Source organism: Trichoderma evansii (genome assembly GCF_050947405.1).
Source record: "Trichoderma evansii strain SZMC 28006 chromosome Unknown GGI43scaffold_5, whole genome shotgun sequence".
NCBI classification, from domain to species: domain Eukaryota; kingdom Fungi; phylum Ascomycota; class Sordariomycetes; order Hypocreales; family Hypocreaceae; genus Trichoderma; species Trichoderma evansii.
Window position 1 is genome coordinate 253560 of NW_028145201.1, and position 25336 is coordinate 278895.

Consider the following 25336-nt stretch of genomic DNA (forward strand, 5'->3'; position numbering starts at 1 on the left):
CCCCAACAAAAAATTCAACTCGCATCTGCACCTCCGTCTGGATCTGCCACTACCGGAGCCTAAGCAGCAGAGCGAGAGAGAAGGGGGCCAAACTCGGCGTGTGCGAGTGTACATGCAGTGTACATGGCGGGATGTAGATGACTATGCGGCGTTGCGTGTATCTTTTCGTAGCGATTGGGCTGCTCTGTGTGTGCAACTCGGGCTGGCCTCTTCGGATTTTTTTTCTTTTTTCCTCCTCGCCTCCATTCCTCGTTTGAAACGAGACTATCCCAATCAGACTGGTGCTCTGCTCTGCTGCTCTCTCTCCTCTTTTTTTCTTCCTTCTTCTTTCACAGAAAGGACAAAAGGAAAGGCGGCCCCAGTCCCGGCACTCTCTGCTTCTTTTCCCCTTCTCTCTTTGGAGGTCCCCATAAACCACACGCCGCCTATCTTATCTGATAGTGAGCTGTGCTCGTGTCACTCTTGGTTTCTTTTTTTTCCTTCTTTTTTCTTGGAGCCTTGTCTTTTTTTGTTTTCTTCCTCAACCGCATCCTACTTTTTCTCTTCTCTTCACAAGTCACTTTGACTGCTTCAGCCATGGCCTCCACCGCCGTGCCTCTGCCTGTAAAGGCCTCTCGGCGCAATGTCACTGACTCGACCGAGTCGTCTGCTGCCGTCTCGCCCATGGACTCTCCCAGACCTTCTGCGTCCTCCACCTCGCTCTCCTCGCTGTCCTCGGTCGACGTCAACGCCAAGGCCGAGAACTTTGGCCGCATGATCGACACCTACGGCAACGAGTTCAAGGTGCCCGACTTCACCATCAAGGACATCCGCGATGCCATCCCCAAGCACTGCTTCCAGCGCTCTGCTCTCAAGGGCTACTACTACATCCTCCGCGACATGGCCTGCCTGGCCACCACCTTCTACATCTTCCACAACTATGTCACCCCTGAGCTGATCCCCTCCACTCCCGTCCGTGCTGGTCTCTGGGCCTTCTACACCATCCTGCAGGGTCTCTTCGGCACCGGTCTCTGGGTCATTGCCCACGAGTGCGGCCACGGAGCCTTCTCCGACTACAAGAGCCTCAACGACTTCACCGGCTGGGTCCTCCACTCTGCCCTGCTGGTGCCCTACTTCAGCTGGCAAATCTCCCACCGAAAGCACCACGCCGCCACCGGCAACATGGAGCGCGACATGGTCTTTGTGCCTCGCACCCGTGAGGAGCAGGCTACCCGCCTCGGCAAGCTGGTCCACGAGATGTCTGAGCTGGCTGAAGACGCTCCCGCCTACACCCTCTTCATGTTGATCATGCAGCAGCTTGTCGGATGGCCCAACTACCTCCTGACCAACGTCACCGGCCACAACTACCACGAGCGCCAGCGTGAGGGCCGTGGCAAGGGCAAGCACAACGGTGCTGGCGGCGGTGTCAACCACTTCAACCCCTTCAGCCCTCTGTACGAGCACCGCGATGCCGTCCTCATCATCTACAGCGATATTGGCCTCATCCTCGCCGGCACCGCTCTCTACTACCTCGGCACCACCTTTGGCTGGTACAACATGGCCATCTGGTACTTTATCCCGTACCTCTGGGTCAACCACTGGCTCGGTTAGTCTTTACACTCTGAAACAAGCAAGCAATTAGCAATCATACTGACCTTTTTCTTCTCTAGTTGCCATCACCTTCCTCCAGCACACCGACCCTACTCTCCCCCACTACACCGGTGAGCAGTGGAACTTTGTCCGTGGCGCTGCTGCCACCATCGATCGCGAGATGGGCTTCATCGGCCGTCAGCTCCTGCACGGCATCATCGAGACCCACGTCCTGCACCACTACGTTGCCACCATTCCCTTCTACAACGCTGACGAGGCCACCGATGCCATCCGTCCCGTCATGGGCCAGCACTACCGCTCCGACACAAAGGACGGTGCCATTGGCTTCATCCGCGCCATGTACCGCAGCGCTCGCATGTGCCAGTGGGTTGAGCCCAGCAAGGATGCCGAGGATGCCGGCAAGGGCGTTCTCTTCTTCCGTAACCGCAACGGTCTGGGAACTAAGCCCCTGGTTATCCCCAAGCCCGAGTAAAATCGGCCTGGGTATGGAAAGGATAAAAGGAAAATGATAGAAGTTTGTGTGTGTGTCTGTGAACTACAGCAAAAATAAAAAGTAACTTTAGACTTTTCTTTTTAAATGACTTGAATTCGATTCTCTGATGATCCAGTGGAACGATGAGTCGCAAGGGCCAACGTGGTCGCGTGAGCTGCCATCCCTACAGAAAGTCCTGAGAGTTGGTTAAACGAATTTGAAGAATTCATATAGAGCTAGAGCTTAGATGTATATGAAAAAAGGATACCAATAGAGACAATCCCAAGAGTCGCTGTGCCCAGATTGAATGTTTATACTCTGCTCTTGTTTGCTATTCGTAGTTGGCCGGCTGATGATGAATCTTAGTAGTGAGATGCAGCAGCGAGGTTCCAGAAGGAAAACAAAGAAGTCTCAGCTGGAATGCAAAACAATCCAGGTCCGTCTGCGGGGATGCGAAACTTGAGCGAACAATAACCCCACAGCCGTAGCTTTTTTGGGTCGAGCGGTGATGTGTGGCTGTGTTTTGACCTTCATCTCTGCACTAACGAATTACCATCTTTGCAAGCCCAAAAAGACTGTCTTTGGCGTCGCGCAGATCCATGCGGGATTCGTTAAGTCCCATTCTCGGAGATAGAAACTGGCCACTGAGCTGGCAGTTTTTCGCTGGGCCTGGCTTGCACCCTGTATAAGCCGGGTTCTCGCTCAAAGAGGAAATAGTTTATGTCCGAGATCTCCTTTGTTTGAGATATCCGACATTTCCTCTGCCTGTAAATAGATGGCCCGGATCCGACTCGGCCTTTGTGCTTATTTGCTTGTTTGGGAAGTTTTCTCTGTCAGGGTGCATCGCACTCGCTTGTGAGGTTGCGAATTCTTAGTTATCAGTCTTTTGACAAGGATCGTGGAGGCGAAGTCCGGTGGATGACTGCCGGATGATGTAGTGCATTTATACGTGTATTCAACAGCAAGCTATCTCGTAATGTTAATACCCTAGCTGTTTATCTGTGAATTTAAGTTTTTGCTTTATCAGGTAGCTTAAACTACGAATATGGATAATTTAATGGTTCTTTACGACTAGGCTGGAAATACTCTATAGAGTTGTAGAGTTTTGCAACAACTGTGACATCGGTGCGTGGACTTGCGGCAGGGAGGACGACTGTTTCTTCGTCTTGGCATCTGAAAGGGGAATTTTATCCAGAATACAGTTAATTTTAGGTGAAAAGTTTATTTACTAGGGGTTAATTCTACAGAGCTGGGAGCGCTGGCTGAGCATGGAATGCGACATGCAAGACTAGTTGTGATGGTGTTGGCTAGTATCAATTCTTTTCTATTTACATTTTTTTTTTTTCGCGCTTCAAAAGTGTTAATGGATGAAATAATAAACATTATCAAAATATATGATCTGTGCTGATTATAAGCTGTCACTGGCTTTTGCTCTTTTTCCGCCCAACAACTATCGCACCCTTCAAAACTCTCGTCCGATCAATCCAACCATACAACTTCCCAACCATGGCATACCCAGTTAACGATATCCCGTATGGGCTCAAAGCAGCATCCTGCCTCTGCAAAAAGCCCGCCAAGCCAGCAAACACATGATCCGAAATATCCTTGATTTCAATATACCCCCTATCATAGCCACACTCAACCAGCTGCTCGCGGTACTGCTCTTCTGTCAAAAAAGTCTGCCACGGACACATCATAAAGAAGGCCAGTAGCCTGACTACAAGAGTTTGCCACAAGGATGCATTGTCACTGAGTAAAAGGTCAAAGGCCATGGCATTTGCTTCCATACTCTGAGCCGCATGCTTGAAGATGGGCTTCCTGGACGGTGAAAAGTGATAGAGGCAGTCCAGTCCCAAGAGCCAGCGCTCGGAGAATGCCTTGTCTGATAGATTGTCGATGGCCGAGCTGATTTTCTCATTCCAAGACTCTGGCTTTGCTGCATCTGCTTGAAAGAGATTAAACGAGAGATTTTCAACACTTTTCTTGTCCATTGCAGATAGGGAGGCATCGAGTCTCTGCTGCGCCGCTTGCTGCTGCACCTCATTTAGAGTAAGTCCGACGTAGCGGAACTGAGGCCGTGATGGAGCCTGGATGATTTCTGCAAGGGCGAGAGTCTGATCACCGCAACCGAAGCCTACGTCTAGGACGGCGACTGAGTTTCGGGTGGTGTCGTTGGATACAAGGCCAGCGACTTTCAAGATGTTGACGAGCATGTTGCGCGCAGCCTCATCGAGGTGCTGGATAGGAGTGCCGTCATCTTTTGTCCTATATATACGAATTAGATATATACATTCTATTATACAGTGTAGATGTATATATGTAATGAGACAAAACTTGCCAGTATCCCAAATTCATCCACATGGATGGAAACGGCGCCCTCACATTCAGCTTCCAATGGTCAAGTCCATAGATGTCACCGGATTTGATTAGAAAAAAGGCCACCAGGGCCAGCAAGACGATGATGGCCGCGCATCCTGCTAGAAAGCCATATATGAAATCTCCAGCAGCCATTTAGTGTGATTGGTTGGGCTAATTTTGTACTCTATAAATTCCCCAGATTGCTGCCAGATTATTAAGATAAAGAGACGCAGCGCAGAGGGAAAGGTGTCTTCCGGTGGTGGGGTTCAGACGCCCGTCTCATCGGCGTCTCAGACTGACTCTGTCTTACAGGTACGAAATAGTCCTTAGGTGTTGTAAGATTCCAAACGCCAACCTAAATATTAGTGCTCTGTATATTCGTCATGCATTCATTCATTAAGCCTCTTTAGATGCTTAGGTGCAAGCCACCCGCAGCCAAGATCCGTCAACAGAAGCAAATGCTGTACTCCCAACCTGACTGATGGCTGCTAAAATAAGCAACTTTTGGCAGCATTCAAAGTGGCAAACGGTGGGTTTCATTCATCTTATTAGCACGTGCTAGTCCCATTGCCTCTCAGTCAGTTCCAGGGTCCTCCAAGGGTTAAAAAAAAAAAAAAAAAAAACTAGAAAAATTCGGAGGGTTCTGATCCTCGGCTCGTGCAGTAAGAAAAAGGCCGTCGGGGGGTCTGAAACCCCCTAGTCAGTCCAATCACAGCGGGTGCTTTGCAACTTTGTTGGGACTATCTACTAGGGGTTGCAGCCTCGTCTTACGGTTATTGCCAGCGGTCGCGCCATTAAAACCTCCAGACGTTGCATGTATTAAATCGGCGTTGAACGCGCTGCTTGAGCTGCGTTGGACGGCGTCGCCTTGGGTCCGAATTTAGACTCTGGCTATTTCTTAAGTTTGATCTGACTTCTATTTTTCAGCAATAAGCGACGACTGGATCGGCGTCCTAGGGGGTCTTGGCTGCTGAATAAGGACATCTGAATGAATAAGCAAGATACATATACTACTTGGAGATGCAGCATCAACACCAGCCACAGTCTAAGCCAGCAGACGGCCGCAGCCGTGTAGCCATCATTGGAACTGGATTGGCAGGTCTTACAACGGCATATCTGCTTCAGCAAGACAAGCAGAAGCGCTACGATGTAACACTTTTCGAACAGGTAACACACACTCACTCATGAAATTCGGAGATGCTGTTGAGATTTTCAACTCAGCTCTGGATCCGGAGATTCGGAGGTTCAGACACTTACACAACACCAGGCTCCAAAACTCTCACTCGATGCTGCATCAGTGACTCTCAAGAATGAAACCACAGGCTCACTCGAGCGCGTGGACATTCCACCGCGCAGCTTCAACCGCGGCTTCTACCCCAACCTCTGCCGCATGTACGACTATCTAGGCGTCCCCTACCAGCACATCTCGCTCATCTGGGTCTGGGCCAAGGTCTCATCCGCAGGGCTATCTCAGATTCCCACCGCCGAGGCCGTGCCGACGATGTCCGGCAGCTATTTTACTTATGGAAAGCGTTTGCACGAGGCGCTGCTGATATCGCCGCAATTCTGGCTCCAGGGAAATCTCAAGAACGTGTTGCTGACTTTGTATCTGGCCCTCTGCCATGCATGGTTCTTTGCTGCGTGCTTCTTCTTCCCGCCGCGGATGATTCAGCCGGAGAAGTATATGGACGTGAAGAGTTCCGCCAAGAACAGCAAAACCATGGAGTCGTTCCGCCAGTATCTTGATAGGATATGGCTGCCAGAGCGCTATGCGCTGTATTACCTGCTGCCTGTCCTGAGCATCATTGCCAGCTGCTCCCACGCCGAGATGCTGGATTTCCCAGCTAGCGATGTCGCCAACTTCATGAAGGGGTCCTTTTTGAGGACGACGTATGTTGCCAAGGGGGGAATCAACCGGGTGCAGGCGACGCTGGTGGATGGCATCCAGGATGTGAGGATGCAGACTCGAGTGACAAAGGTTGAGCGAGTTGACGGAGGTGTACTGCTCCGCTATGAGAGCTTGCAAGATGAAAAGCGCTCTTCTTTTGAACAAGTGTTTGATCGCGTGGTGCTTGCTGTATCGCCAAACGTTGCAGCCGCCATTTTCAACCCGTCTAAACATCTTCTCAGTGTGATTCCCACCGTCCCCGTCACAAGCACAGTCGTGGCTTCTCCAGGCACGAAGGCGTCTGTCGTCCGCGAGCACACCCACATTCCATCAGGAGAATGCTCATATCGCAGCGGAGAGACCCAGCTCATGGCCTTTAGGACCACCTTTTCCGACAGCATCGTACAGACCGAGTCGCTGCACTATCTTGAAGGCGGGCTGGTTGTTAGGACGAGCCCCATGGGAGATGTCGCTGAAGTAAAGGGCACGCTGGACATGTCTAGATTTACCAGGACGTTGCGCACCACCGAGAGCAGGAACATGGTTATAGCGATGAATGAAGCTGATAATGGCAATGGATGGGTGAATGGAAAGGATAATGTCTGGGTCATTGGTTCTTGGTGCTGGGACGGGATGGTGTTGTTGGAAGGATGCGTCATCTCTGCGATGCGGGCGGCCAAGGATCTTGGGGTGAATGTCCCGTGGTAGGTATCTTGTTTTGGTTCGTTAACATTATTGCGATATCCCAAAGTGTTTTTCATTCGCTGCGTTCATGATAGAATTGGATAGAAGCGGGCAGGTGGTTGTTATACGCATTTACGTCTTGAGCGCTCAGAGTCTTGCTACTTTTGTTGCTAGAAACCGATTTAGATAGTATATACGATATCTTGTTATTCTTCAACTCACTATGCTGGCCTTTAGACTTTAAAATAGTCCATTAGACTAAACGTATACTCCGCAGGGTAGCATAGAGCTGAAGAAGCCTTCTTCGATGAAAAGCCATGATTTATACACCGAGATAATCGGCTGCTGTGAACAAGAGAGCTTTCTGGAGATTGTCGATGAAAAGATAAAAGTCTAACAATTATGGTTGATGATTCTAATAAGCACATTCTATTCACGGCTATATAAATGGTGTGAAAGCCTTATGGGCCTGCAACAAGTAGCTCCAGGCCCATCAAAGGCTACTCTGTTTCAGATCCTTTAGGTGCTGACTGTGCATATTCAAATAGCACCAGTTTTAGGTTCAGAGTATAATCAGATAGTCTCCATCACAAAAGATGATGGAGCTAATGCAATATGATAACAACAGTGAAACTTGCCCATGTCGAGAGAAAACAACGGCATTTTAGCTCCCTTTTAAGCCCCGTCAGCCATTTTTGCCCACTTTGTCTCAGTGCAGCACCATCCAATCTCATGGCCTGATGTGAAGCTATCGTGTATCCGTATGCTCCGGCAAATCACAGGCTGCCATAGCGTCACTCTCAGCTCGGCGCCATTACAAGCCACCTCAACTATCAACAATGGAAAAAAGCCATCGTTTTCTGCTTCTCCGCCACATTACGAATACACACTTACTTATAAAGGCTCTTGCGAAGAAAACAGCAACCGAGCCGTGGCGTCTTACGCAGCACTTCATCTCAGGCTCAGGCACAGCCCCCCAAGAGATGCAAGCCAAGAAAGCATATTTGGGGCAGAGAAGAGTTAATCATCCCTCTGCCCAACCAAAAGACGACGAAATCCGCCGTTAGTCGCGGACCGGCCTTGGCGAAAATCGCAACCATGACGCCTTCGTTAGGAGATACACGCGTCACCAAGTAGACGGTACTTGTTCTTTTTCTTTCTTTTCTCTCTCTTACCTCAGCAAGTTAGGTGTTAGTCCTTGATTTGATTTTTGATTTTTTCTCAACCGACGACGCCGCAAAAAGGGAATAATATTCCACGCAAAATAGCTCGGAAAAAATAGAATGACAAGAGACCGGGCTATACAAAAGCTGGTCTAATGCATGCCTGCATGTCACAGTGGAGCAGAAACCATCAGCTGTGTGGGAGTGCTTTGTTGACTTTGCTTGGAGCTACTCCCAAGCGGCTCACAATAGTGAAATCGAAGGAAAATTGAGGAATAGACGCCTATTCTCATGCACTACGTAATGCTAGCAGGGCCAGCAAATTTGGCTGCCTTGGAGTGGAGCCCCAGTCGTGGACGACGCCCTGCAGTTGAGCAGTTAGTAGTTATTGGGATATGCAGCTTCTGCAGCGTAAATGACTCGAGCTGGGTGAGGGTTGAGAAGCACCGCATGGCCTGGCATGGGATATCGCACAGCCACAGCCGCAGCATGTCTGTCAGTCTGACGCGGGGTAAGCAGCTGCAGATGATATGATATGCTATAGGTACTATTGATAGCACGGTATGTAGGTATTGATGCTGTGTTATGGGCAGATATGAACATGAGACACATGGCACTGGGACGATGAGTGATGGTGAGTGATGCAAGTAGTAGTATGTAGTAGATACAACTAAGTAATTATCATTAACCCTAAAGGCGGGCCTCCCATTTGGTATTCTCGGTAATATTCTCTATCAATACGCCAATTGCGATGCGGGCTTTTCCCTCTCCTCCCGCTCTTCCTTGTTGAAGGAAGGAATGCTTCATAATTCCTGTAGATTTCACCTGTGACCCGTGACGCCGAGCTGATAGCCAAAGCCAATATGCCGTTCCATCTGTACCATCCGTTTCGTATCGTCAGTCCCTCCCGGGAACCGTTTGGTGGGGAAAGAGTAATAAAAGAGAATCGTCCAAAAAGTCGAGTGGGAACTCATCGCCAGCGTTGTTCCGCTTCGCCCTTTTGTCGTAAAATAGCCCAGAGCCCATGGGCTGAGCTGAGGTGAAAGAAGAAGAAAAGAAGCGAAAGATGAAAAGACCAATAAAAAAAAAAAAAAAAACAAGCGAGTATCCTTCTCTTTCTAGAAAACAAAAACGCGGCCGAGTAGAAGTAAGTATGCAGGGTACGGTACTGCTGGTGGTAAAGTAGAATTAAAAAAGTGAATCGCGAGTAAGATACGACTTGACGGCTGTGAAGCGTATTTTTAATATCATGATGTGTAAAATCGCCCAATGAAGTTGAAAACAAAGAATCAAGAAAATAGCAAAGCCGGCTTCATTCTATACCATCGATTGGCTGATGCTGGGCTTTCGCTGTCTTGTCGGTGACCAGCTGTTGCGGGCTGCTGCCACGCCGCCAAACAGGCGACATCTGCGACGGTATGATCTCCTTGGTGTTGTGCAGATATAGGCGGCACCAAAGATGACGGTCGAGGCGACGAAGAGAAGACCCAGATAGAAGGTGTAGTGCTCACCAATCATCAGGAACAGGGCGGCATCCCAGCCGTGCCAGCTGCTTGCACCGCCGTGCACAAAGATGGGCGTGGTGACCTTGCCTCGGAGCATGTGAGGCGCCATATCGCCATGCTCGTCCGAGAGGATGTAGACCCGGCTGTCCTGGCGGCCCTTGAGCACGTCGCGAACGTAAGCCATCCACTGGTTGGAGTAGAACATGCAGCCGGTGCTCAGCATGTTCTCGACGTAGGGAATGCGCATTGGCAGGGCCCAGTGCAAGTCGTGGCTGGGCACATTCTCCAGAAGCTGCGTCAAGAACGGATGGCCGGGTTGCGTGGCAATGAAAGCATTGTTGACTCCAGCGGGGTGAGCGCCGGGAGAGACGTACGGGAGGCGGACAATGGGCGTGGAATCGAGAGGCACGCGACAGGTTACATCAAGATCGACGTAGACGCCGCCCGAATGGTGTAGCAGGGCATAGCGCAGGATGTTGGCGCGCTGAATGTTCTGAGCGTATCCAGTGTAGTGAGGCAGGATGTCGGGATAGAACTCGGCAATAAAGGCCGTGGCGTTGACGTCGGTCCAGAGCTGGTGCTTCCAGTCGGGGTGCAGCGTCGTGCAGCTGGAGATGGCGGCCTGGTATTTTGCGACGCTGGCGTTGCCAAGGGCGATCTGGTGGATAATCTTGGGCACGATGACAGGGTTGAGCGATGATGAAGCCGGGGCTTCTAGCGATTCGACCTCGGACAGAAGCAGCGACGAGTTCTCTGGGTGTCGGTAAAGGATGTCTGGATGCTTATGCAGCAGCGGGTAAAAGGTGCTGTATGTCAGGACGATCTCGCCGAGTTCGTGGATGTGACGACGGAAGAGCACCACCAGCCAGAAGGCGGCGATGGCGGCCAGGGCCACGATGTTTCGGGTCCGCATCGTGGGCGATGCGAGAGAGAGATTGGAATCGATTCGGTCTTTTCTGTAGAAGGCGAATGCGAAGAAGGAATGAGACGCAGAGAGGGAGAAGAATAGACGAGAGAAGGAAGAGGTGAAAGAGAAGAGAGCACAAGTTGGTGGAGCTTCCCAGCGCTGTGTAATAGGTAGTAGTATATAGGTGGTGGTACCTGTAGATATAATAGATAATAGCAGCGGGCTGTTACAGGTGGCGGAGGGCGGGATTCAGGTTGATAAGAGGCCGCGCAGGATAAGAATAGCGGCTTGATCTGCTGTTCCCCTTAACCCTTTTTCTTCAAGCCAAGCTCCTTTACTTTTAATCCTTGCGTAGGTTTCTGGCCAAGATGGCAAGCGAGGCGCATAGACAAAATACTATCGCTTCGGACTCCGTCACCACGAATTAATTATGGAGCCGGCACACCCCCCTTTTGCCGTGGATTTTCGCTTTTTTTTTTCTTTGCCGTGGAAGCGCAAGCCTTGGATCGAAATACAATTTAGCTGGTGGGACCCCTGTCCTGGCGCCAAACGAAAATGTCCATCCCTAGTCCCCTTGTCCTCCAACCTTGCGGATATGCGGCGGCAGTGGGGAGTATCGCATACCTGGTCGGTACCTGGAGCATCGGCACATTTGCCGTTTGTACCGTCTACATCGCGTCTAGGCCTGATGCGTGAACCTCGGAGCCGGCATGTCCCAAGTCCAACCGTCGGGCTTGGTTCTAGGCTCTTTGGGGGGTGGCTTCGACTGATGACGCTGCAATCTGACCTGACAGCCAGAAGCTGCGCAGCCAAATTGGCTGAGCGCTCGCTGGACACTAACCTTGGCGTCTGATACTCGAGCGGCTTCACGGCAGCAGCTGCAGGGAGACGACGGGGCCGGCCTGCTCGTGATTGGGTGAAAATAGCTCGCTGAGGTCTGAGCGGATCGGCGCACCCTTGCACGACGAGACGACACGAGACGAATGAGCGCAAGCAGTGTACGAGTATAGCTGGGTCTTGGCTGACCTGCGTCTCAGCGCCGTTGTTTTTCTCTCAGACCTTTACGGAGACTGCCAAGCCCAAGTTCTGCAGAGCAGCGTGACAATCACGATTCCTCCTCGCCTTGGCAGCGCTCGAGGTCGGGGTTCGGAGTGCTGCTGCTCCCGAGTCGCGCTATGTTGCTAAATACAGGTAATGCTATGGTAGGTATTCTTGGCAGCATCAGCATATTCCGATTACATACGCCAGTACGGAGTGCTGGTCGAATACAGCCTCCGTAGTGCGCGGAGAGAATTGAGTAATGGAGCATCGCGGAGGAGGGTTAGGCTGTTACGCAGTGCACGGCGCCAAGGCCGGCCACACGGGGCCGCACAGTTGCCAATTCCGTATCAGCTGAGGGGTGGCTGATTCACAAAGAGGCAAAAATAAAGGAAAAAAAATAGGGAAAAAATTAAGAGAGAACGAGGCGTGACTACGGCTGGTCCGCAGCCAATTCCGCCGCTTGCGAGAATTAGGAGTGGTGTGATGGATTCAATATCTTGTCATTCCCACTTGACATCACCGCCGGCCTCGAGGCAGAACGTCTGATTTCAGATGCTTACAGTAACAGACAGGGCGGAGTATCAAACAGAGAAGGAAAAAGAAGCCTCGGCTGGCAAGGGCGTCTTTTGTTGCTTTGAACATCTCCTGAGCTTGGCAGCCAGAGCCGAGCGAGGCTGCGGGTCTAAATCTATCTTGCTCGGGCCCGATTCTTCTAGAAAACCATCCCGTGTTCCTGGCCCGAATTACGGAATGGAAAAGTAGAATAGAGTTAAACATTGCCTCGGTGCGGACAGCTCCGGGGCATACAGATTGCATTGAGGAAATCGGAGTCTTCGGCACACGGCGAGAGCGTTTGTGATGGGCGACATTTTTGGCATCAAAATGGAGCCACGTGAGGTCAGTCATCATTTTTGCCCATTTGCGGTAGCTACGTCATTCCAGCTTGTATTACTGTCCCTTTTTGTGAAGCGCGCTTTTTAGGTGGTATCGGTGCCGAAATGCCGGGGAAAAGATATATCCCGAGCCACGTGACTCTCTTTCGCCCCTGCATCTTTGTTATCACTATCAGCATCACAAGCAATCCATCGGTACAGGCCAGCCCGAGCTCACTTGAAGATGCTGGTTTTAAGCTGCGTTGTACATGCAGCAGCTATTACCTAAATATTGCCTAATCACAGCCTGAGAGAATCAGTCCGAGTGAAGTGCAATATCTGAGATGCTCGCCTCAATGGCGTCGTGCTTCAACTGGCTGCTGGCGCGCCGTTTCAGGAGAGTTACAACCATCCTGGCCGGCCTGATTCTCTCCATCGCCACCATTGTGTTTCTAGTCAACAACCTGGGCCCGGCTCCAACTTTACCCAAAGGCAAACCAAAGACAACGTCGTCTGGCGATGAGGCATTGAGCGCCAGATTTCCTCTTTGCAGCGATCACACAGACCCCAATGTCACCTACCCCCTGCAATCATGGCGGGCTGCAGCTGAGACCAAGTATGGTGGGCTGCTGGATGACAAGTTTACGTATGTTGAATACGCGGCTCTATGGCATGTACAGAGGCGCTAATAACGAAATCGTGTTTTAGGATTGCCATGTCGACCTTTCATCGCCCAAAGGAGCTCCACCGCACCTTGACTACTCTCCTATCCGCCAAGATCCCATCACTACTCGAAATAGTCGTTATATGGAACAATTTTGACGAAAAGGAGCCCGATAGCTTTGTCTCCGAGTACGGCGTCTCTGTGCGATACCGAAAGCCGACTCGCGACAGCTTGAACGAGAAACTCTGGCCAGATCCCACATATCGCACAAAGGCCATTCTTCTAACCGACGACGATGTCTTTTACCGCCCCGAAGATCTCGAGTTCGTATTCCAGATGTGGCGCAAGTTTGGGAAAGACAGAATGACGGGAGCTCTTGCGCGCTGCGTTTCGGCTCTCCCGTCCGGCGAGTGGAATTACAACTTTTGCTCTCAGAGGGAGCACGAGGACGTCTATTCCATTGTCTTGACCAACCTGGCGTTTACTCACATTGCATTCTTGGACTATTACTTCTCTGACGATCCTGCCGTCACCAAGATCCGAAATTATGTGGATGATGCCTTCAATTGTGAAGACATTGGCCTAAACTTTGTCGCTTCCATGTTGACCGGTTCAGGACCCCTTTTGGTCCGCGGCCGCCATCAATACGTCAACTTGGACCCTTCAGGTGGCATTAGCAGGCAAGCAGGCCACATGGAAGCTCGCAGCAAATGTCTCAACGTCTTTTCCGAAGCCCTCCAGTGCATGCCGCTGGTCAACGAAACGGGACGGATAGAGCACGGTGTAAAGCACAACGTATGGTACAAGTCCCTGTGGGATGTGATTCACGGCTAGCGAATGCGCTCGGGAAGCGTTTTTCTCATTTTATAGTCTTGTTTTTGGAAAAAGATTTTTTTTTCACGTAATATTAATGATAATGGGATCGATACACGCACATATACTATATATACATGTACAACAACAGATGGGCACGCCCTAAAGAAAGGGGGCCTGATTCATTATACTAGGCGAGGGAAACAACAAAACGCAATACTGCAATGGGATAGAGAAAATAAGGAAAAGGTACCTCCTCGATCATGAAGGGTATGGTACCGTATCAGTTTAAATAAAATCCGCCAAATGAAATCGATTCGATATAGTCCGCCACTTAATCCATATCACTGTTGGGATCATCAATGTTAGCAAATTTCAGTTACAACTTGCTTGACTGAAGGTGTCACTTACAGCAAAGCCAGTGTCAAGTCTCCGTGAATCTTCGCCTTCAGCTCAATCTGAATATCCAAATTTAGGTCGAGTCGCAGCTTGAGAGGGTCCTTCTTGCCGCCGTCCTTTTGGGGCTGCTGCATCATTTGCTGTTGTTGCATCATTTGTTGTTGCTGTTGCTGCTGGTACATCATCTGTTGCTGCTGATCCTGGCGCGGTATCATTTGTCCTCTATCGTCTTCTTCGTCCATGTCCTCCACTTGACGCTGGAAGGGGGCCCTTCTCCTCCGACGAGGCTTCGTCTGAGTTTGAGTCTGCGGCTTCTCGCGGCTGCGGCTGACGCCGGACTGCTTGCGCTCTGGCTGAGGTGGTGGTGTTGCGGGCTCGTTGTCATCTTGGTCGTCTTGGTCGTCTGACTTGTCTTCACTCAGAGCACCATTTTGTCCATCCTGCTGCTGGTCTTCTTCTTCGTTCTCGACGCCAGAGTGCTGTTCCTGATCTTCTTGCTGCTCTTCATCGGGAGGGTTGTTGTTGTCCAAATCCTTAGGCTTCTGGGAGAGGTTGAGTTAGTCCATATAATTATTAATTACACGCAGATATGGAATATCAGCTCTGGGGAGACAAACCTCGTCTGAAGACATGATTGCTAACTTTTATGAGTCTCACTTGGAGTTGAGAAAGGTAGAAAATGAATACTAAGCAATGAGGAATTATGAGGGCAAAACAATCAGGAGTTTTCTTTGGATGTCAATTGTTCTTGGACACTGCCAGATATCGTTGTCTTGAGTTCTTCAGTCTTTTTGCATGTCAAAATGAGGCGTAGGTCCGCAGCGCTCGCTTTTGTGGCTCCAGGTCAACTTTTTGATCCAGGTCCCACAACGGAATTTCTTTGATATTGAGTGACGCAACAGCGATGTGTCTCGTCGCCTTTTTACGAAACTAAAAAACAACAGTAACAGCCTGGTTAACAAGGTCTGATGCGGCGTAGCCAAGCTTTCTTCACCCCCCTGTCAAGTAGTGGCGTCTATGACGTGCCAACCTTTTATGCTCAAAACTTGAGAGATAGAGGGAGAGGTGTCATTTGCGACAGCCTCCAAAGCCCACGCCATGGGCGTTGACCTCATGTGAGGTGAAGTCATCCTGTGCGGGTTGCATGATTACCTACAGTACAACTAGCCGGGAACTTAGGCTGGACATGGGTCATCAGCCCCCACAACTGGAGGCTGGCGGGATCTCGATCGCTTCATGCAAGGCCCTCCCAAATACGACTACTGGAAGTCATACGGAATACGTACAAGCATATACACGAGAGGCTTGCCATAAAAACGTCATGCAAATGAAAACTCTCCATAGACGCTGGGTATCTCTTTTGTTCATACTAGAGCTATACACTCAAGCGCCGATTACATGATGGTCATCGGGCTTCTCGCCATTACGGCAATACCTACCGTTACGGGAGTGGGCCAAGCCGTCAGTGCCCAGAAGAAGCAAAACGCAGCAAACAAGGAAAAGGAAAAGTTTCACCTGACGGCAGTAGTCCAAGACGGGGAAGAGGAAGAAGACGACTACGAGACTGATTTCTGCGTGCTCAAAGACGGAAAGGTATGCCCCAAGACAACCAAAAGAAGAAGACGGTTAGTGGCTGACTTGACGACAATGGCTGGCTTAACAGTTACTTGTCAACATCCCGCTCGATTCCGATTTTCCTGGCTACGCCTTTTGTGGCTACTACTTTACATACCCCAGCGAGGAGCAGCATCTGGGGCTGGTGAGCACCATCTCAGATGACCCGCCCATGCTCAACTGGATATACATCAACAAGGACACGCACGCGGTGGAGTACGGCGCTCGCAAGGACACCGTGGGTCACGTCATTGGGCCCTGGGGATGGAGCGAAGACGAGACGTTTCTGACGATTCAGGGCAACGATGATTGCTTTGTGGCGAAGCTGGAGCGCGACGATGGTGGCTCAGAGCGATGGGTGGTGTACTGGGATCCGGAAAACGAGATACTAGCCACGACAGAGGTGGAGGAGGAGTGCAAGCCCGTAAGGCTGAAGAGGGCCATGTTATTGGGCATGCAAAGCAAGTACGTTAGAGACTAGCTAAGAGGTGAAATCTAAATTGTATTGTAAAGCCGGTTTGAAAGGAAAGATGGGACAGGGGTTAATTGCTTCATCACGATGAGGTGGCTGCTGATTGACCAGACGGTATGGGGTAGTCATGCTGCTAGTGGTAGCCGCCGCGGGATGAATGGCCAAAAACGTTGGTGGGCTTGTCTCCGCAATAGTGGCCTTTTTTTTTCTAGCCCAAAAATAGTATGGTGCTGATCCCTGTCTATTTGATACAGAGGAATTAATTAATTTATATTAACGTGCATCGGAACCTATGTATGGGATCATCATGACTTCATAGATTTGTTGTAGAGGTGAGGGCGTGTAGAAGGAAAAAAGAGATCACGAATATCGCGGCAATGGAACAAAGTGGAGATGGAGAATGAAGAGCATGGGTTTGGAGAAAACCGGTTGCACTGACGACGTATGTGGTGTGCATGGTCTACTGAATAAATGGGGTATATCATTATGATGCTCCGGGTATTGGATGGATAGATGCGAGATTGGATATACTACTAGAAAGGCAATAGCCAAAGGGATAGCTGCTCTAAATCTTATCCTCATACTCGATTTACACACATACCTACTGAGACTGTTTCATTTGGAAACTCTTTTTTTTCTTCTTTCAACTTAAATCTCATCTCATAACTCATCTTGTCTTCTCTTCTACTTTCAGATAAGACAACAACATCAACAACACAACCGTCGCAATGTCGAATGCCACAGAAAAGGACCGCACTGACTCCGCCGAAGAGTATGGCTCTGACTCTGCCGCCGAGTCACCGCCTCCTCAACCTCCCCGCCGCGAGAGAAGACAAATGACGAGGACCCAGCGCCGCGGCAAGTCTCAAGGCGGCGGTGGCCAGCTCGCTGGGCTAGATAACTTGCCCGTGGCCGGCGATTTAGGAAACCAAGTAGGGCAAGTAGCGCAGACGGCACAGGGAGCAGTTGGCGGCGTGACGAACGCGCTGGGAGGCGTCGCAGGCAATGCGGTTCAGCAGCAAGGCGGTGGTGATGGCGGGAAGAGCGACACATTGAGGCTACGGCTGGATTTGAACCTGGATATTGAGATTCAGCTCAAGGCCAAGATTCATGGTGATCTGGAGCTGGCGTTGTTGTAAGTCTTGAACTCCCATTTTCTTTTTGTTTCCTCATATTACACACTGGCCCCTTTTGCGTCTCAGCCCCATTCTTTGAGTCCTATTACACATATTGGGTTATCACATTATCTTACAATGCGGCCTCTCTTCAGGACTGGCTAGTTATGGGGCCCTACCATATCACCCGCATATAAAAATTACAAAAAATTTCAAAACTAGAAAGAAAAATAAGGCAAGATCGGCTAATGGCGTTGCGCTCTTTGTTCACGACATCAGGAACTAAGAAGACAAAGCGATTTGAACATCAATCAACAACGACGACAACGAAACCGGCGCTTCTATTTCATAATGAAGAGACCCTGCTCCGAAATCAGACGTCGAGGCGTACCAGGATGGCTCCCTCTATTTTTTTTTCCTTTTCTTTTTGGTCTGGTCTTTTCTCTTTTTGTCATTGGTTAATTTGTTTTACATGAGCCTCTTCACTTTGGTCCCTTGCTTCGGGAAGAGGCTTGGGCACTAGGAGGAGAAGTAGTTTTAGCGTGGGAGGGTGAGAATAACTTGTCCTGGATTGTTACGATTATCACACGCATGTATTTGTTGAATAAAGATGGAGGGGTGGACGAGCAAGATTATAGCTCTGCCTCTAGTTAATGATACTATATTCCTTGAGACCTAAAAGATGCAACTCATGTCAAATGTGAAGGAGATGATGAGGAGCTTACGACAGATGGCCAGCCACAGAATCACCAGCCACACTAGCTGTGAGCCACAGTACGTTGCTGGCAACCCATAGCTGAGAGCCACAGTACGGTGCCACAGTATTGTTAAAAGCCACATCATTGTCAGGCGCCACAGCATGTCACTTGTGGCTGCCTTCCTTTTTGGACCATGTCTCAATTCGGCATCCTCCGACCGAGACTAACGGTTGACGCGGAGGAAACGTTCCACGACAGCAGGTTTTGAGCTGAGTCTTTTACTTGGGAAAACAGGTATCGTGAGTGCGTTTTTTCTTCACTACTAGGAATCCACATGCAGTCCGTAATACTATTTATGGCACAGTATTAAACGGCCCTACTTACGCCATCGTGGAGAACCCCTGTATCAGTGTGATATTCTTGGAAGGATCGGCGATGCGGATGATGTGGGAGTGTGTCATCGCCCTATGGCCTGTGGCCTTGCGTAAGGTTTTTTTTTGCGCACGATGACGCAGTTGCTACTGCTTGTTTACTAGAGAGCTGCCTAGGGACATTATCCAGCTGCTATTGGGCTCTGCTGGCAAAGGAGGGCATTAAGCTATGTAGTCGCTGCTCTTTACTGAGCTTTCAGGCCATTTTCCGTATGTGAATTTCACTTTCTTAATAATTAAATCATCATTTTGTACATTCTCGGCGCTCAGTTGTAACAATGCCGCATCAGCAGTCATCTCCTGATAGCCCCAAGTTGCCGTCATCCGACGGTGATCGTCAGGAACCACGACGCTCTTCCAGCCATAGACTCGTCATGTTGCCCCGAACAAACAGCACAAATTCACAAAACGGCAGCAACGAGAAAAAGAAAAATCCAGATATCAAAATCCCCAAGATACACCCCGTTGAGCAAGGGGAGCCGCTCGCTGAACTCGCCCAGGGCTTAGTGGGCAGATTTATCGATGAGTTCGGCAACATCCTGGACTGGGATGGCACGGTGCTGGGGTCAGTAGAGGGCGATCTTCCTGCCATGGTGGGACGGCCTGTGTCCGAGTCGGGGGAGATTTTTGACAGTTCCGGAGACGTGGTGGGATATGTATCGGAGAACCACACAAGGCCGAAGCTCAAGGACCTTGAGGGAGGCTTGAGGATAGACGGCGATGGTAACATTTACAATAAAGAAGGCAAGGTAGTTGGCAAGATGAATGGTCCGTCAACAGAAGAGGGAGATGGATCTAAACAACAGGATACGAGTGAGGGCAAAAAATCTCAAGATGCCGGTAAAGCGAGTGAGGAAACGCCGAGCCCTTCAGAGGTCTATTTGGATGTCAAATCAACACATGACGGCATCCAACTAATTATCAAGATACCCACGGTTTTCAAAAGGGGCTAAAACCATACAACAATGCATCTTTTACTGGTAATACAAGGATAATAGGATAGGGGGCAGTTTCGGCGTTGGCTCAATACTGGCCTGGGAATCTGGTGATAGCATCATTTTTACAAAGAATAGAGTAGCTACAATTCCACGTGCTTTTCAAAAGATCCTTCCATCTTTGATAGCTTGAGATATTATCGTCATAGCCAAGCCATAGCAACGAAGCTTCAATCAATCTCCTACAACGCTAATCAAGGGGTGCATCTTTTCACCGCCACACTTCTTTTATTCATACTCCCCTATCAGAAACCTGTTTGGACATAGAAATCCAACGCCACATGATAAATGAATACGACACCTTCTCAAGTTAGCCTGTGGCGAGTGTGGCTTGCCCGCGGAGAGAAGATCTCGGGCTCGGGTCTCGCTCGCATGGACATCCCTGTTTTGCAAACACGCACTACGATAAGCATCAGAGAGCTCTTTGAGCCTATGCTGGAGCTCCAGAGACAGCTTTGTGGCTTGTCTGATATCATTGTGATATGATGTTCCCCTTGATATATGGGTTCTATGCCTAGTGGTCGAGCTGTTCATCGGGGGTTATCCATGTTGTAAAGACGTAATCGGGGTCCAAGCCTGCGTCATGCCGCATTGAGATGGTGGTATTGGATGCTTTCACATCGAGATGCGTGCAAGTAATCGACTTATGGCAGTGACGCTGTCGAACAAACAGGAGATTTGCATGTGCCGGGTCGACGTATGCTGCGTATGCATATGTGAAAAGTTGGATGATGAAAAGGCGCAACTCTATTTCACGTCAGCATTCGTATATATATAGTAGGAAAGCGTAAGGACATCAAGTGTAATCCAAGTCACTTTGAGGAAAACGTAAAATTAATTCAACAACTACAACCAAAGAAACTCACCCAACTGTGTGAACCTAACTTTATTTTTTGAATGAGTTACTGAGCCCAAAATGCCGTTCCCAAAGCCCGTGCAAGTTCAGGGGGGGTGGCAAGTCAAAGATAGTCCTACTACAGAGCAGAGAGATCCAGGTAGCGTACTCTCATCTTCGATCGTGACTGCAATTGCAAATCTAACAGCTATCTATCACAGTTGAAATGCTGCGATCTATCCCTCGATCTGCTGCTGGTGTTGTGACCGACACGGGAGACATTCTTGACAGAGCCGGCAAGCCTATCGGAAGGATTACCGAATCAGGAGAACCTTCTGATCTTGTGGGCAGCGCTGTCATGGCTTCTGGCGACATTCTCGATTCTTCTGGAAAGGTCCTTGCCAAGGCCAACCTTGATTCTGAGGAATTGGGCGAACAAGAAGGTGAGGAGGGTGAGGAGGGTGAGGAGGGTGAGGAGGAGGGAGACGAGGGTGAATACACCACTGGATCTGGACAAAAGGACCAAAAGTCCGGCGGCTGGAACCTGATGGGAAAGACCAAATCAGCCTACCAGACGGCTAGCAATCTCCAAAAGCCTGTTTCGCAGGGCCTCGACCTAGTCAGTAGGATGCAGAAGCCAAGCGAAGACGAACAAAGTTCAGCTGACTCGTCGATCCAGGTCGGCGACCAGGGCAAACAGCTCCAGGGACGCGGAATGGACACCGAAGAAGAACAGCAGCTGCAGGAGCAAGCTCCGATCGCAATGGAAGATAAATCGGAGGTTGGCAAAGAAGCCGAGGATACTGAGGTACCCCAGCCAGATACCAAGGACTTGGAAGCCAAGTCGGAGGACGTTAAAGACAGTGAGATGCCCCAGCCAGATACCCAGGACTTGGAAGCCAAGTCGGAGGACGTTAAAGACAGTGAGATGCCCCAGCCAGATACCGAGGACTTGGAAGAAAAGAAATCTGACGTCGCCGCAGAGGGCGACAAGCTTCAAGAAGAGGAGCCAATTGACTTCTCTCAACTCAAGGGAACCAAGGTCAACAAGCTTGGCAAACTGGTCAACAAGAACGGAGATGTTATCGGAGTCCTACTCGAAGGCGACCCCAAGCAGCTCATCGGCAAGAGGTCAGACGAAGAGGGAAACATCTGGAATGACTCTGGCAAAATCGTTGGTAAATGCCGTCCATTGAACCACTCGGAGCGTGGTGACGAAAAGGAATTCGCCCCATTCGAGAACTTCCCGGATGCCATCGTTGAGGCTGATGGTCGCGTCACGTCCAATGGCCAGCAGGTAGGTGTCGTTGTGGATGGCGACCCAAAGCATCTCAAGGGCAGCCACGTTGATGAAGATGGCGACATCCTCGACCGACGAGGCAATGTCGTTGGAAAGGCAGAGGCCTGGGATGAACCCGAGGCTGAACCTGAGGCTGTTGTCGACATGTCTTCATTGGCTGGCAAGAGAGTTAACAAGGCTGGCAACCTCGTTGATGGATCGGGTGCCATCTACGGCAGAGTTATTGAGGGCAATATCAAGTCCCTCGTGGGTCGCATGTGCGACAAGAATGGTAATATCCTGAGCGAGTCTGGAGACATCATTGGCAAGGCCGAAATCGTCGGTGAAGGCGAGCGTGAGGGCATGAAAGAGGGCCCATTCGCCGAGCTCAGTGGCTGTACTGTCGCAAAGGACGGCACAGTTGTTACACCTTCCGGTGACATTGTCGGAAGACTCACCTCTGGAGACCCCAAGAAGCTGTTTGGCCGCGCCGTCGACGAAGATGGCGATGTTGTCGACAGCAACGGAAATGTCTTGGGTAAGGCCGAACGCTGGGAAGAGCCCGAGGCCCCAGAGAAGAAGAAGGCTCCTTATGCAGGCCGCAAGGTGAACCGCGAAGGTAATGTCTTGGACGAGGAAGGAAACCTCATCGCCAAGCTCGTCAGCGGTGACGTTTCTGCCTGCGCTGGCAAAGAAGTCGACGAAGACGGTGATGTAGTCAACTACAAGGGTACCACTGTCGGACACGTCGCTCTCCTTGAGGATATTCCCAAAGAAACCGAAGAGGACATCAAGAAGCGTGAAGAGGCTGAGAATGATCGCAAGCTGGCTGGAAAACTGGCTGGATGCATCGAGCAGTCTCTCGACAAGATGCGTCCCATCTGCAAGATGATTACAGACAAGATCAACACAGCTGAGAGGACACCCAAGGAGGAGCTTGACGAAGAGGCGCTGGTGAGAGAGGTTAAGCCGCTTATCGAAGAGGGAGGCAAGATTCTGACTGAGACCAACGGTACCATTCGTGGACTTGATCCCGATGGACGTATCCAGCGAAATGCAAAGCACAAGGCGGGCACCAAGGAGGCCACGCCAGAGGAGCATCATCTGGCCGATGTGCTCTCAGAGGTGGGTGGCTTATCAAAATCATTATACATAAATAAATTGCCAGCTAACAAATACTAATAATAATAGCTCACGGGTACTGTCACTCAAACCATCGATAACGCAAAGAGCAAGATTGAGGGCATGCCCCATGCCAAGAAGGAACTCAACCCTCTCTGGGGTCTCTTGGCGGAGCCGTTGTTCCAGATCATTGCTGCTGTTGGGTTGTTGCTCAACGGTGTTCTCGGCCTCGTTGGTAAATTGGTAAGTGGCTTTTGATACCATTACCCTACATGTATTCTAATACTAATTTCATCTACAGCTGAGCGGCCTCGGCCTCGGCGGAATAGTCGACAACCTCCTCGGAACGCTGGGACTCAACAGGGTCCTCGATGGTCTTGGACTAGGCAGTATCACCGGTACACTGACTGGCAGAGATGAGAAGAAAAAGAAGAAGTCAGGAGGTGGTTTGTTGGGTGGGGTTTTGGGTTCGGGTTAAGAGGAGTCTTTTGGGATGGACTGCAGCTTTTCTATCTATTGAGAAAAGCCTTTAATGAAAGTAATGACGGTCAGAATGTGTTGGAAAATTATGAAGGGGAAAAATGGAAGCTTGGAATATATGAGTTTGTATGGACGATGTAACAATGCTTGGTGTTTTCTGTCCAGTTCCATTTTGTACGATTTAGGTAGTATCGCTGTAACGTAACGAATTCTTTTACTGAAACCTTCCTATCTGTGACGCCGAGCTATGCGAGTGCGAATGGCGAATGCGACTGAGGCCATGGGCTAAGCTCTACTAAACCCAGCATAATTGTACTTGTACCTAGGTAGCACATGCTATTCTATGCACTGTCCAGCTCATCACTTACTCGTCACTCAAATTCATTTTGCGTTTTCGTCAGCAGCGTCATTCTCTCAAACTCACTTTAATCAATCATCATCATGGCAAAGATTGTCTTCTTAATGGCCGACTATGGCCACGATCCGACAGGTGAGTAAAGAAATATCCGTGCCCACGGTGCCGTTTGATTGACTTTTTATCTAGAAACATGTGTCCCTTATACAACTTTCAAGAATGCAGGGTTCGATGTCAAATTTGCGACTGAAGCAGGCAAATCGCCTGTATGCGACTCCAAGATGCTGGAGGGGCTCACGCAGCGCATTTTGGTGCGTTCTTTGCCAGCTCGCGCGTATCGTGCATGCTCTAACATGAATGAATCATAGGGTGCAACCTCTTTCAACGTCAAAAGATATCACGCCATGGCCGACTCGGAAGAGTGGAAGAATCCCTTGTCGTGGTCTGACGAGCAATTCTCCCTGGACGCGTTCGATCTTGCATTCTTCCCCGGAGGTCACGACAAGGCAGTCAGGCAAGTAATTGACTCGGAGAGAGTCCACAAGCTGGTATCCGACTTCTTCCCCAGCACCAAGAAGCCAAATAACAAGGCTGTCGGCGCGGTCTGTCACGGCGTCATGGTGCTCTCAGAATCCAAACATCCCGATGGGAGCAGTGTTATTCGCGATTGCGCGACCACCACACTGCCGGCGCGGTTTGAGCAGCTGGCCTTTTGGGGCACTCGCCTCTTCTTGGGAGATTATTACAAGACGTATGGATCAGGAACCGATGATGTTGAAGTCTTGGTGCGAAAAGAATTGGCAAACCCTGATCAACTCAAGATCAGCATCAAGCCTTCACCGTGAGTCGCGCTGAGAAAATGAAGAAGGGAAAAAATTTGTTCATGCTAGCTAATTAATATCTTCCTAGTTTTGTTGTCGAGGACGAAAACTTCAATTACATCACAGCGAGATACCCCGGCGATGCAGAACTTTTGTCGCAGAAGCTAGTTAAGCTAGTGCAGAGCTTTTGATGGACTTGCGGATACAATACGGCTATTCTGGAGGAGCCAAGCCTAAGATCCGGGGAGTCGCGGAGGAATTGATTTGCCAAGTGAGATTTTGGCGACGATGTGGACAGAGAGTATCCACCCATCGGCCGCATCAGATTTGTAACCCTTGATTTTCGCTTTGGTCTTTTGTCTGGACCGTTTGGATTTGAATGCTACAGTATGACACGAAGTTGCCCGATCTTGTTTTAGCCGCCGCTCTATGGATTGATCATTCGTTACTACAGAGTAAATATGAGATCAACATGATCCGCTGGACACTGTACCAGCTTTACAATTGATGAGCATGTATAATTCCAAGCTGATATTCAATCGCCTTTTTTTAGTGTCCATTGTCATGGTGTTGCACCCGGATAGCCTTAGCGAATACCACTTTGCGAGCTGCAACTCATGTATACGCGAGATGCTAACAAAAAGGACGGCTAAATCTCAATGTTACCATGCCATGGACCTGATATTGCTTTCGTGGGGTTCCTGATACTACAACTACGTGATCATCTGTGTTTACACTTGGCGGGGCGGAGTCCCTTTTTTAC

General features: G+C 49.9%; 11 protein-coding genes across 11 annotated transcripts; 8 read left to right on the plus strand and 3 right to left on the minus strand.

The window, feature by feature from the left end:
- Positions 1 to 576: 576 nt before the first annotated feature.
- GGI43DRAFT_421454 (fatty acid desaturase-domain-containing protein) lies at positions 577 to 2062 on the plus strand (the record flags this gene model as incomplete). The annotated part of the gene is made up of 2 exons (XM_083207953.1): positions 577 to 1585; positions 1650 to 2062. 2 exons carry the CDS (start codon positions 577 to 579, stop codon positions 2060 to 2062), a joined length of 1422 nt encoding a protein of 473 aa, XP_083062474.1.
- Positions 2063 to 3480: 1418 nt separating this feature from the next.
- Positions 3481 to 4573, minus strand: GGI43DRAFT_421455 (SAM-dependent methyltransferase; the record flags this gene model as incomplete). The annotated part of the gene is made up of 2 exons (XM_083207954.1): positions 3481 to 4327; positions 4392 to 4573. The coding sequence occupies 2 exons, from the start codon at positions 4571 to 4573 to the stop codon at positions 3481 to 3483; spliced, it is 1029 nt and encodes a 342-aa protein (XP_083062475.1).
- An 867-nt stretch (positions 4574 to 5440) lies between these two features.
- On the plus strand, positions 5441 to 7016 carry GGI43DRAFT_421456 (uncharacterized protein; the record flags this gene model as incomplete). Its single annotated transcript, XM_083207955.1, has 2 exons — positions 5441 to 5587; positions 5688 to 7016. The coding sequence occupies 2 exons, from the start codon at positions 5441 to 5443 to the stop codon at positions 7014 to 7016; spliced, it is 1476 nt and encodes a 491-aa protein (XP_083062476.1).
- Positions 7017 to 9472: 2456 nt separating this feature from the next.
- On the minus strand, positions 9473 to 12477 carry GGI43DRAFT_421457 (glycosyltransferase family 32 protein; the record flags this gene model as incomplete). The annotated part of the gene is made up of 5 exons (XM_083207956.1): positions 9473 to 10611; positions 10650 to 10726; positions 11154 to 11368; positions 11403 to 11469; positions 12416 to 12477. The coding sequence occupies 5 exons, from the start codon at positions 12475 to 12477 to the stop codon at positions 9473 to 9475; spliced, it is 1560 nt and encodes a 519-aa protein (XP_083062477.1).
- Positions 12478 to 12671: 194 nt separating this feature from the next.
- On the plus strand, positions 12672 to 14135 carry GGI43DRAFT_307351 (glycosyltransferase family 64 protein). Its single transcript, XM_083201635.1, has 2 exons — positions 12672 to 13126; positions 13189 to 14135. The coding sequence occupies exons 1-2, from the start codon at positions 12825 to 12827 to the stop codon at positions 13976 to 13978; spliced, it is 1092 nt and encodes a 363-aa protein (XP_083062478.1). The 5' UTR covers positions 12672 to 12824; the 3' UTR covers positions 13979 to 14135.
- On the minus strand, positions 14135 to 15244 carry GGI43DRAFT_307235 (uncharacterized protein). The gene is made up of 3 exons (XM_083201634.1): positions 14974 to 15244; positions 14369 to 14898; positions 14135 to 14304 (listed from the first exon to the last, which is right to left on the minus strand). Exons 1-3 carry the CDS (start codon positions 14986 to 14988, stop codon positions 14292 to 14294), a joined length of 558 nt encoding a protein of 185 aa, XP_083062479.1. The 5' UTR covers positions 14989 to 15244; the 3' UTR covers positions 14135 to 14291.
- Positions 15177 to 16811, plus strand: GGI43DRAFT_307353 (uncharacterized protein). The gene is made up of 2 exons (XM_083201636.1): positions 15177 to 15949; positions 16020 to 16811. Exons 1-2 carry the CDS (start codon positions 15755 to 15757, stop codon positions 16449 to 16451), a joined length of 627 nt encoding a protein of 208 aa, XP_083062480.1. The 5' UTR covers positions 15177 to 15754; the 3' UTR covers positions 16452 to 16811.
- A 237-nt stretch (positions 16812 to 17048) lies between these two features.
- GGI43DRAFT_307231 (uncharacterized protein) lies at positions 17049 to 18240 on the plus strand. The gene has a single exon (XM_083201633.1). The coding sequence runs from the start codon at positions 17171 to 17173 to the stop codon at positions 17579 to 17581; it is 411 nt and encodes a 136-aa protein (XP_083062481.1). The 5' UTR covers positions 17049 to 17170; the 3' UTR covers positions 17582 to 18240.
- Positions 18241 to 18501: 261 nt separating this feature from the next.
- Positions 18502 to 19774, plus strand: GGI43DRAFT_307399 (DUF3659 domain-containing protein). The gene is made up of 2 exons (XM_083201637.1): positions 18502 to 18554; positions 18620 to 19774. The coding sequence occupies exon 2, from the start codon at positions 18965 to 18967 to the stop codon at positions 19637 to 19639; it is 675 nt and encodes a 224-aa protein (XP_083062482.1). The 5' UTR covers positions 18502 to 18554; positions 18620 to 18964; the 3' UTR covers positions 19640 to 19774.
- A 729-nt stretch (positions 19775 to 20503) lies between these two features.
- Positions 20504 to 23620, plus strand: GGI43DRAFT_399242 (DUF3659 domain-containing protein). Its single transcript, XM_083205314.1, has 5 exons — positions 20504 to 20676; positions 20738 to 21324; positions 21385 to 22920; positions 22987 to 23160; positions 23219 to 23620. Exons 1-5 carry the CDS (start codon positions 20598 to 20600, stop codon positions 23393 to 23395), a joined length of 2553 nt encoding a protein of 850 aa, XP_083062483.1. The 5' UTR covers positions 20504 to 20597; the 3' UTR covers positions 23396 to 23620.
- A 16-nt stretch (positions 23621 to 23636) lies between these two features.
- Positions 23637 to 24922, plus strand: GGI43DRAFT_307428 (type 1 glutamine amidotransferase domain-containing protein). The gene is made up of 4 exons (XM_083201639.1): positions 23637 to 23887; positions 23942 to 24063; positions 24121 to 24593; positions 24662 to 24922. The coding sequence occupies exons 1-4, from the start codon at positions 23839 to 23841 to the stop codon at positions 24762 to 24764; spliced, it is 747 nt and encodes a 248-aa protein (XP_083062484.1). The 5' UTR covers positions 23637 to 23838; the 3' UTR covers positions 24765 to 24922.
- Positions 24923 to 25336: the final 414 nt, after the last annotated feature.

What these genes read in the sequence shown, in the direction of transcription:
- GGI43DRAFT_307428 (XM_083201639.1), top strand. Translation starts at nt 23,839, where the DNA reads ATGGCAAAGATTGTCTTCTTAATGGCCGACTATGGCCACGATCCGACA. An exon ending in CTATGGCCACGATCCGACAG is followed by an intron (nt 23,888 to 23,941) that starts GTGAGTAAAGAA and finishes CTTTTTATCTAG; the next exon opens with AAACATGTGTCCCTTATACA. An exon ending in GGCTCACGCAGCGCATTTTG is followed by an intron (nt 24,064 to 24,120) that starts GTGCGTTCTTTG and finishes AATGAATCATAG; the next exon opens with GGTGCAACCTCTTTCAACGT.
- GGI43DRAFT_307399 (XM_083201637.1), top strand. Translation starts at nt 18,965, where the DNA reads ATGCCGCATCAGCAGTCATCTCCTGATAGCCCCAAGTTGCCGTCATCC.
- GGI43DRAFT_307353 (XM_083201636.1), top strand. Translation starts at nt 15,755, where the DNA reads ATGATGGTCATCGGGCTTCTCGCCATTACGGCAATACCTACCGTTACG. An exon ending in GCGTGCTCAAAGACGGAAAG is followed by an intron (nt 15,950 to 16,019) that starts GTATGCCCCAAG and finishes CTGGCTTAACAG; the next exon opens with TTACTTGTCAACATCCCGCT.
- GGI43DRAFT_307231 (XM_083201633.1), top strand. Translation starts at nt 17,171, where the DNA reads ATGTCGAATGCCACAGAAAAGGACCGCACTGACTCCGCCGAAGAGTAT.
- GGI43DRAFT_399242 (XM_083205314.1), top strand. Translation starts at nt 20,598, where the DNA reads ATGCCGTTCCCAAAGCCCGTGCAAGTTCAGGGGGGGTGGCAAGTCAAA. An exon ending in TACAGAGCAGAGAGATCCAG is followed by an intron (nt 20,677 to 20,737) that starts GTAGCGTACTCT and finishes TATCTATCACAG; the next exon opens with TTGAAATGCTGCGATCTATC. An exon ending in AAGAAGCCGAGGATACTGAG is followed by an intron (nt 21,325 to 21,384) that starts GTACCCCAGCCA and finishes AAAGACAGTGAG; the next exon opens with ATGCCCCAGCCAGATACCCA.
- GGI43DRAFT_307351 (XM_083201635.1), top strand. Translation starts at nt 12,825, where the DNA reads ATGCTCGCCTCAATGGCGTCGTGCTTCAACTGGCTGCTGGCGCGCCGT. An exon ending in CTGCTGGATGACAAGTTTAC is followed by an intron (nt 13,127 to 13,188) that starts GTATGTTGAATA and finishes ATCGTGTTTTAG; the next exon opens with GATTGCCATGTCGACCTTTC.